The 10,489-nt window shown below is 36.1% G+C and overlaps 2 protein-coding genes across 4 annotated transcripts in view; one reads left to right on the top strand and one right to left on the bottom strand.

Annotated features, from left to right (window-relative positions):
* The window catches only part of USP53 (ubiquitin specific peptidase 53), a 42,580-nt gene extending 33,556 nt beyond the window's left edge, over window positions 1–9,024 (top strand). For all 3 annotated transcript variants that reach the window (XM_004686485.2, XM_012727847.1, XM_012727848.1), the window contains 2 exons: window positions 4,963–5,059; window positions 5,756–9,024. In XM_004686485.2, coding sequence (XP_004686542.1) covers window positions 4,963–5,059; window positions 5,756–6,629 — 971 coding nt within the window. In that variant the 3' untranslated portion in view covers window positions 6,630–9,024. The remainder of the gene's footprint in view (window positions 1–4,962; window positions 5,060–5,755) is intronic.
* Window positions 9,025–9,119: 95 nt separating this feature from the next.
* The window catches only part of LOC101625570 (chromosome unknown open reading frame, human C4orf3), a 2,866-nt gene continuing 1,496 nt past the window's right edge, over window positions 9,120–10,489 (bottom strand). The window contains exon 2 of the mRNA XM_012727849.1: window positions 9,120–10,211. Coding sequence (XP_012583303.1) covers window position 10,211 — 1 coding nt within the window. The 3' untranslated portion in view covers window positions 9,120–10,210. The remainder of the gene's footprint in view (window positions 10,212–10,489) is intronic.

Consider the following 10,489-nt stretch of genomic DNA (forward strand, 5'->3'; position numbering starts at 1 on the left):
TTGTTGCAGTGTTTGGGGAGTGAGGAGATTGAAGGGGAAAAATGTGCAGTCACATGTAGCTCTTAACACTTGAAATCAGAGTTGATAATGCACTTCCACTCACAAGTTGTTGGCCAAGGCAAGATTCAGAGTCAGGTCTAATTTCAAAGAGATTGGAAAAATGCAACTGTAAAGGTGCCAACATATGGGTGTAATACGTCCCAGTGTCTGCCATAGGAGTGAAGGACAAGTAGAAAAGTGATGAACAACTGGAAAAGTTCAGTTTAGAAATGAAGTCTTAAATATGTACTGTTATTATAGGTGATTTCTGGGCAGTACCTAACAGCCCAGAACTAAAGAAAGTTAGATGTTTGAATTATATAGACTTCAGGGTTGCTATTGGTAGGATATGACTAGAAGCTTTAGGAGAGAGGAATCAAAGAAAATGATGAGCAAGGAGATTATTGAGGTTGCAAAGAAAGACAGTGCTTTCAAATCTTAGAATTCAGAGTGCTAGAGAGGATATAATTTTTCATGATTAATAATAACCATGGATATAAAAAGTTTAAGTACCTTTTTGGTTTTTATTCTTCAGGTATTTATACAGGTTTTTTTTCATAGTATAGATACTGAAAATGATTAAATGTTAAATTATTTTGTTTTCATCAAATACTATAATATCAGAAGGAAACACTTAACATTAAGGAAATAACTTTCCTTTCTCATATGAATGTTGCGCTAGTTTAAAAATCTGATAAAAGTCTGGTAACCAAGTATTACAGGAAACTGTAAAGGACTAGCCAGAAATCGGCAGCAGAAGTTGGTGGAATTGAACAATAACTTCAAATTCAGTCTCCTTACAAAAAGATGCCTGCTTCCTGGTGCTAATGAAAACACAAGGTCATAGAGATTTTGATGGTCAAGAGTGCCCTGCGATTGAGAACTTTGTAAAGTATTTCCTCATTTAATCAGAAATAGTGTGCCTTTCTAGCCATTTTTAAATGACTACTCAGTGGCACTAAGTGTACTCACTGTTGTGCAGCCATCACCACCCCTCCCCAGAACTCTGTCATCACCCTAAACTTGCCCTTTCATTTAGTATCACTAGATGACTTCCCGTGGCCTCCGCCCTTCAGCCCCTAGGGTCTTCCATTCCACTTTCTGTTTCCATGAAGCTGGCTAGGTACCTCATATAAGTGGAATCATACAATATCTCTTTTTGGTGAGTCTTTCTTCAATTATACAGTGTTTCCAGAGTTCACACATGCTGCAGCAGGACTCGTAAGTTCATTCCCTTTTAAGGTTGAACGACATTTCACTTGTCGTATATCACATTTTGTTTATCTGTTTGTCTCTTGATGGACATTGAGCAACTACCATACTCCTCCTCACGGCGTTCCTACCAGTGGCATGCAAGGGTTTCAGCTTTCCCCATCCTCACGATACTGGCGTTTGCTGTTTACTTTTATAAAGGCCATTGCCATCCTAGTGGGTATCAAGTGTGGTGTTGTGTTGTGGGGTTGTGTAACCCACTTTTATCTAACACCATAGATTGTGTAATATTAAAATTATTTCTTATTTAATAAGCCTCAAACCCACCATTGTTCTTGAAGCCAGTCTTTGCCTGGAGAACTTTGTCCATGTTTGTGCTTTATAATTCCTGTGTGAGTAGCCCTTCCCTCAGTCTGGGAATGAGTGTGTGGGTCGGCCTTGTTTCCTGAAGCTAAAAACTTGCCCTGCATGCTAGAATTTAATTTGTGACTGGGTGTGATTTTATGTTTTCTTTTTTCCTGCTTATAAAATGGGCTTACACTTGAGTTATGACAGAAAAATCACTTTCTAGTAGTAAGTAAAAGACTTTAGACAGTCAAAGCCTTAATTTTTTTATTTAAGTCAATTTAAATTTAATAAAGTCAGTTTAAATAATAAAAAAGGTATTAATGTATTGTGTAAGTTTATTTGATAGTAGAGAACTTAAAGGCAATTGTAATTATTTCACTGATATTTTTTCTTTGTTGATAGAAACAATGACCGATGTCTATGTCATTATGGGTACTGCTGCAAAAATCTTTACCTATACTGTCTAAAGCTGTTTGGTTAATTTGTTGAAATTCTATAATTCCATTTGGATTGTTCTAGCTGTTATTTTAAATGGGTCACATTTAAGGCTGAAGAAGTGAAATATTCAAAAGAATATGGTTAGGAGAAAGTTTCACCTATTTGAAGAACTGGTGTAAGCAGGTCTGGAATGCTTCTGTGGATACTGTGAGATGATGGCTAGAAGGGTAGGTAGGAGCCAAGTCATGACGAAATGGTCACGTTATATTTAGATCTGACAGTAATCGGAAAGGCACACAGGAGGAGAGTAGCATACTCCAGCTTGCATTAGGGAAGAGTCTTTGGTCACAATGTAGAAGGTGAGTTTATAGCAATGGGAGAAAAATTAGTGAAATAGTTACTTAATTTTTTCTTTTAAAGATTTATTTATTTGTGCATACAGAACTGGGGTACAGGCCAGAGGTACAGGAGAGGTGAGAGGCTTCACCAGAGACAGAGTGGGGAGCAGAACAGGCAGATCGACGAAGTACACTGCTGAGGGGAGCAGCGGGCGGGCCAGGAGAGGTCTGCGTGCCATGTGGTCACCTCCGGGGCCGGGCATCGAACTCGCACTGAAGCAGCAGGAGTTTGCTTGCAGTGCTGCGCTTTAACCTGCTGTTCCACCAGAGAGGGCCAAATGGCTACTTTAATACTAGCCAAGGAAGTACCATTGTTAGGAATGAAGATTAAGAGATTTTAAGGCTGTGTGGGTGGTAGAGGCAATTTTTGTGATAGCTGTATAAAATGGGGGATAGGAAGGAAGCTGGGAATGACCATATTTGGGACTTAACATAAATAGATACACCATTTACCAAGTCAGGGAATACAGAAGCAGCAAATTTAGGGGATCATAGAGGATGCCAAATGAGTTTTTGGATTTGTTTATCATCTAAGTAAATAGGTTTATGGGATCATTAGTGATGTAAGTTGAGGATTTAGGTAAGAGTCTGTAATGGGTAGCCTTCAGTACATATGGGGATTGAATACCATAGATATAAGTTTCACTTTGCATAACTGGACATTTCAGGGCAAAAATAGAGAAAGCAAGGAACATGGGACTTACTGAGTAATATGAGAGCTGAAAATAATGTCAAGTAGCAACTTTGAAAAAAAAAAAGGAGTAGGCACTCTCTGGTGGTGCAAGGGGTTAAAGTGCAGCACTACAAGTGAGCCGCAGCTGCTTCAGTGCGAGTTCGATCCCCGCCCTGGAGGTGACCAACCCGCCCGCTGCTCCCCTCAGCAGTGTACTTTGTCCATCTGCCTGTTCTGCACCCCACTCTGTCTCTGGTGAATCCTCTCACCACCCCTGCACCTCTGGCCTGTACCCCAGTTCTGTATAAAAAATAAATAAAAAATAAATCTTTAAAAAAAAAAAAACAAAGAAGAAGGAATAGCCTGAAAGATAGGAGAAAATATTGAGCTTCACAGGAAGCTCAGAAAATGAGGGCCTTCAAGAAGAAAATTACAGTTCACACCAGCAGCTTTTATTGTTTTATTGCTATGTAAGTCCGTTTTAAAACGGAGTCGTCTTTTCAGATGAACCATGTACTTTGATTTCTTGACTATTGAACCTTGGATTTTCTTGGATACAGTATCAAAAATACTACTACTTGTTAAAGCTTTGTGCCCTGACTTTGAGGTTTTTTAGGTGTTTAGTGTTAAAATCAGACTATTTTAGATTTATGAAGAATCTGGAACCAAAATTCCCAGTAAAGACACATGGATGCCTATGTCAGCAGAAGAGAAAAATAACACATCTATTTTTAAACAAGTTGGAATTTTGAAGTCAGACCATTTGATTGACTGCCTGCCATGGTGATCTTCAGGTTTCCGACTTACTTGAAAACCTCTGCTGCCTCCTGCTGCCCGTTCGGTGGATGTTTTAATGAAAGCAGAAAATGTTAAGAGTTGTTTTGTTTTCCTTGTGTTTGTGAATACTGGGCTTGAAACTATGGTTAAGTAAAATAAACATTCTGAAGTAATATAATGATACAGGAAAATTATATTGTAACTTCAACTTATACATATTTCAGGCTCATGGACAGGAGAATCAGCATAATGACCTTGTATTTTAGTGGCAAATGCCAAAGCTAGTTTGCAGGTAGTGGAAAGAGCATGAGTTCTGGAGTTAACCATGGTTTGGTTTGAGTGCTCCCCATTGCTAGCTGTATAACATCAATTAGGTCACTTAACTTTCCTAACCCTGACTTGTTAGATGTAAAAAGGAGCATCATTTCACAGAATAGTTGCAACTGAGATTTTTAAAAGCCAGAACAGTTATTTTCTGACAGATAACAAAGTCTGAATGCACGAAGGTTGTCATCTTTTCAAGTAAAAATGGTGTGCAATCATGAAGATTAAGTTAAATAATTACTATCGGCCTTTTATAGCTTGAGTGAGTAGTCAGTAAATGATGGCCACTTAGTGTTGGTAAAACATTTTACATATCATTGGTGGCGAGAATAGATATCATTCTCTCCTTACATAAGGGAGGAAACTGGTAAAGGGTAAAATAGCTCACTTCATAATAAATAGTTAATCTAAACGTCTGTCTAAAACTCTCTTCAAAGTCAGCATTTTCCCATCACTTTCTCGGTTAAGAGTTCATCTTCTATGCCTGGGGAAGCACGGAAGGCCCATGAGAATAGCTATACTCTGGCCTTGCTGACATTGTCGGGTTTTAGTAAGTTGAGGAATGAACCAATGGTTTTGTATAAAGGGCCCAGAAGAAAAGGTATTATTTTAGCTGAATCTTGAACAATTCATGTTTCTTCAATGGTTGGAAGTGAATTTCCTGTGTATGGAAAACCTTATGTAAATATTGAACAAGTAAAATATGGAGTAAATTGTAAAAGATCATTAATTTTTTTTTTCTTTTCTCCTCAGGCTTGAGGAAAGAAGTTAAGAATTCAGAAGTAGGCTATAAATTTCACGAGTCCCAGCCACAGCCACATCTACAAGTAAAAAATGCTTTGACTAAAAGGTATTTATAGATATTTAGAAATATAAAATATCAGAAGGGCGTAACTACGCATTACTACTATGAAAGCTCTGAGCATACAGCATTAGGATGCCTGTTTTATTTGGGATCATTAAAAAGATGGAGGCCTAATGGTGGTCAGTTTTAAGCATGTATACAGCATTCTTATAAGGCAGATGGTATTTTTACAAAAGAGAAAATTTGGTACTTAGATTATTTGTCCAAAGCAATGGAGCTGAAGTTTGAGTTTAGCTCTTAACGTACCTATAAAAGGTTCAACACTTAATTGTTCTGCTCTATTTGAATTCCATGAATTTCACATGAGAAAAATCATTTAATTATCCAAGAAAAATTAATTTGCAGTGCAGTATCGTTTATTCCCACCCTACAGATTATGACCTAAATAAGGGGCATCTTAAGTAAACAAATGATGTTTAATTAGTACATTATCCTTATAGCATTATTTTTCAGTACCTCTGTTTGATAAAACACACTTAGCTATGTGTTTTGGTGCATTCAGTTGTTTGCTTGTAATACTTTCCTGAAGTTCTTGCTACATTTCATCACAAATACACTTTTAGTGTAATAACAAACTGTGTGTGCATTGGGAAGGTAAACAATAGGACAAATGTTGGTTTTCCTCCAGATTTGCATATTCATATGCAGTATTTTAGTTTGGGTTTTGTTTTTACATTTCAGGTCACATATAGGTGAGACCAATGAAAAGTCATTCCCTTCATCCAGTTCACAAATACTCAAGGACCACACAGCAAGAAGGCAGAACCACCAGACAGATGAATGGAAACTTGAAAAATCAAGTGAATCCAAGTTTTCTGAGTGGATTAACACAGAAAATTCTGAGAGAACAGGTTTACCTTTTCACATTAATGATTCTTCTTCTGAAAAACGAGTCAACAATCCTGAAATAGTCTCTCAGTCTTCATTATGGTCTTCACACATGAGGACGAATGAGCTAAAGCCAGAAACTGCCCCTCTCATCCAGCAGCAGAATATGATGGAGCCGTGCTATTCCGTGAACTCTCTACCCAGAGAGCATTTCATTCAGTCAACCTGTAAGGCTGATGCTTGTCAGATGCCAAAGCTTGCCTGCCAGAACCCACCACCTCCTCTGCCACCAAAGAAGTATACTATGACCAGTGTGCCACAATCAGAAAAAAAGGAGCCTTCGCCCAATGTCAGACTTCCAGAGATGTTGAAGGCTAAGTCTTCAGTTCTTCCAAAGCACAGTTTAATTACAGCTCCAGAACCAGATTTAGAAGTGAATAATTATGTGAATGATGAGAAACTGAAGGAAACATTTCAAGTAAAAGAACATGTTGGCAAAATACCATACTACACACCCAGCTCTTCGGCTAATGATATTCAAGCCAAGTTGGGTGCAACTGTTGGTGATCTCTGCCGATCAAAAACAGACTCGAGTTCTTCTGGTCCAAATGAGACAGTTGCATTAACTACGTATTTTTCAGTTGACAGCTGCATGACTGATACATACAGATTGAAATACCATCAGAGGCCCAAGCTCTGTTTTCCAGAGAGCAGTGGCTTGTCCTGATCATTCACTCTCAGAGTGAAAGAAGGGTAGGGCCTGTGTTACATATACACTTGGTTCTGCCCTTCTGAGCAAAGTTACAAACCTAGAGTATCCACTGTAATAGGTGAGTGTGAAATCAGCAAGCTCGACCTTCTCGGAGGCCATCAAAACATTATAGGAACCCACTGTCCCAACCTAGTGATGCATAAAATTAAAATGACGGCAATTTTAAAGTCATAACATTACCTTTCTATCTCTCTATATTTTTGTGTAATGATCAACCTATTGGATATTTTAGAAATTTCCTTTGATTAGTCTGGGCATGCCTGGAAAAATAGGAAATCTGGGGTATGCAAAAAGTTATGTACTCCTGGCTGCAGTTGAATAAAAAGCCTTTTATTGTATGGCTTAGTAGACCCAGTAAGTATTAAAAGTAACCAGCACTCACATATGTAGATTGGCAGATGATGCTAATTGAAGAATATCAGGGGACATGTAGTTTGGGTAGTTAAGGCAGTATTTGCTTAATGAAACAGCACTTTCTAATGGGTAACGAAGAGGGCTTCACCCATTTTTTTCTTGACTTCTGTGATAGTCTACTGCATATGCTTCCTTCAAGTGTCTTATAAAAATGTCAACCCATGAAATTGGTAACGTTCTGGAACAAGAAAGCCTTAATGATAAAGCAGGTTAAAACAGGAGAAAGTTAATCTGCTCCTAGATCTTTTATAGTCAGAATGCCTAGTTGTGAGAAATTAGGCCATTGACTGTTATTTGTATTGCTAAACATTACTTCAGCCATGTAAGCTAAAAATAAGTGGAGGATTAGGTTTAGTGTATTTATTTACCGTGTTACATTTTTTTTCTAATTTTCTATGAAATGTGAAAGATTTTTATTTTGCTTGGTTTGTGTTGGGCTAATAACCAGAGTTAGCAGTTAACCTGGGGCTCTCTTACTGGGAATGTCACTGTGACTGTCTAAATTGCCCCTGCTATAATCTTACCTACTTAGGAGGTTATGAGCCCATTTTACTGATTTTCAGATTCTCAAATGTCTGACTTTCTATAGAGTTTAATGACATGTAGTCATTTGAGCTTCCTTTTTCTAAACAAATAGTAACTTTAACTCAAGTTTAACTCTCATGGGGAAATCTCTATTGAAATACAGAAATTTTCCAATTTGATGACTACATGAGTTAAATTAGGTGTTCATTTTGTTTTTTTAAAGGTGATAAACTAATTGTGGTTTTATTACTTTTATATTGTTGACTCCAAGAATTGGGATTTATAGAATTAGTATTTTACTTTATAAGTCATTAGTGGATAGTTGCTTTAACTTAATCATGCTATAAATTAGTAAATTTATTATCTTGACAAAAATCCTTAAGTTCAGATATTCCAAAATATAAATGATTGAATGAACCCTTCTAGATCAAAAATAATTGATTAAAAGTCTGATAGTAACCTCACCCAATTATCAAATCTTGGTCAACTTTCATTTTCCACCTAGAGAAATTTTTGCATTTGCTCACTTAACAGTATGTGGTTATTACTTTAATTCTCTTAGTTTAGAAATACTTGAATATCAGTTTTCTTTTAAGAAAGCATATTTTTAACATTTTTAATGTAGAGGGTTTGTATATACTGTAAAGCTTGTAAAATTGTATTTTAAGTGTAACTGTATTTAATTACTGCTTTTGTAACATGGTTAATTAGAAAAATGGTGTATGCAAAAAAGGTGTACTACAGTTTTTTTTTGTTTTTGTTTTTGTTTTTTAAAGAAAAATCTTTGGCCAAGATGTCCAGATATAAATGTATTTTGAGACAATTACACTAATTTGTGGTATTTTACAGCAATATGATAGATTTGTACTTTCAACTCACAGTGGAGTTGGAAACATCATGAAGAAATGTCCACCGTGGGCTTTCAGTACTGCACATTTGAATCTTTTGCACTACTCTAAAAACTAGAAAGTGACCATTTGTTTTTATGTTGACATAACACTCCAAGTACAGATTGAATATATTTACTAATCATTCACATGTCAAATTTTTGTTTTTAGGGTGCCTATTTATTTTTACAGATGCTTTCATTGTAAACTTAATGACTTTTAAAATAATGCAGTCAATTATGTAATATACTAACTTCAGAATGCTCTATTTTCATGTGAAATCAGTTACTTCTGGTTCAAAATTTTTTTAAGATAAACTGATGTTTAAGTTATCACGGTTGGACTTTTCTTTGCACTCATGAAATGTGGATCAAGTATTTTATGGGAAATGTGAGCACATTTAAAGTTCAGGTTATTTAGGTGTGATACTTATTCTAACACTAATCTCTTTTTACTAGAAATTTGGGAATATTCAGTAGTTGTGATACCTGGCTGATTTTAGGCTCAGAAAGGTAGTATAGATAATCAGTCTTTGTGACTTAATGCTATCCAAGAACTGTTAATCCTCTTACAACCTCAGTAGCAAGTAGTTGTTCCACCAAAAGTGAATCAGACCAAGTTAAGCTATACAATTAACATTTATTAAACAAAATTACTAGCAGCAGCACAAATACAGTTCATGTAATCTGTTAAGTACACTTGAAATCTCAGTTCTGTGTTTTTTCTAGATGCTTCAATGTTTGCATTGAAGGTGGTCTTTCTGGGGAGATGCAGCAGTATCCCAGAGGCATAACGATTAACCTCAGAGTTGACAATAGGTAACTAAAACCCTGAAAAGTTCAACCATTAGGATTTCATTGGAACCTTACTATTATGCTATTATCAAAGGTAGTGCATAGCGTTTATCAGATCGATGCCATTTCTAAGGGAAGAAAAGTAGCTCCAGAATATTTAGCAATTAATTTACATGCCAAATGCCACCATTTCAAAAATAACCCATTTTTAACATGTGCATAGAAAGGAATGTTATAAAATAGGACTAGTTTTTCAAAGGCTTATAGTAGCTGTTTAGGAATGTGAGCTTTCTCATTAAATATTGGCTAACCACTCCTAGAATATACTTTTCATTAACAGGTAACAAATCTGTAAGTTTCAGGGAGGCAAACATTTTAATTTTCCATTCACTGCTGTACCATGGCAGATAGTAAGTACTCAAAATATCCGCTGATGAGTAAATATGTGGACTTTGCGAAAGTATTTAAGTTTCAGACATTATTTTAGAGAGGTGAAGAATTTAAAAGGAATAGAGAAGCTCTCAGGTTATAACATGCATATTAGCTTTCCAGTATTGGTACTTACAGACAATACATTTAGGGCCTGAATTTTCTACCTAGGTTTCAACTTTCCTGAAAATCCTTGCTTTGGAGTTTACTTTGAAGTACTTTTCCTTACTATTTCAACATATTAGCTGCATCGTGCTAAATCCCGCCAACCTTAAAAATGTTAATGGAAATATATAAGCTATGAATGGGTGAAATCATCACCCATTTAAAATAGTCCCAGAATGAATAACAGAAAATATGAAATTAAAGTCTCTTAGAGGTGTGATATTTTTCTGTTGCATGTTCCCATCTTCTTTGTTGAAGCTTGTAGTCATTTTCAGAATCCATTCCAGAAGCTGACTTCTTAATTTGGCAATCAGGCAAATCATCTGTAAAAAAGCAAGTTACTTGTCAGCAGTGTTTCCTTTCCTGCCCATTTTAATTCTTCATGCCAACTTCAGAAAATCTTGAGGATTATAGTCATCTGACTGATTTACATGTGGATTGGTAAAAGCAAAAAAAAAAAGTGTGAATTCCTTGAATTTTTACCAATTGGTAAAATCGAAATCAGTAGAAAAAGAATTACAATATTTGAGTATCATTTTCTACCAAAAAAAAAAAAAAAAAAAAGCAAGGTAGAAAGTGAAAATTGTTCACAAATGGTTTG

The sequence above is a fragment of the Condylura cristata genome, unplaced genomic scaffold, assembly GCF_000260355.1.
Source record: "Condylura cristata isolate star-nosed mole 26May11 unplaced genomic scaffold, ConCri1.0 scaffold00021, whole genome shotgun sequence".
NCBI lineage: Eukaryota > Metazoa > Chordata > Mammalia > Eulipotyphla > Talpidae > Condylura > Condylura cristata.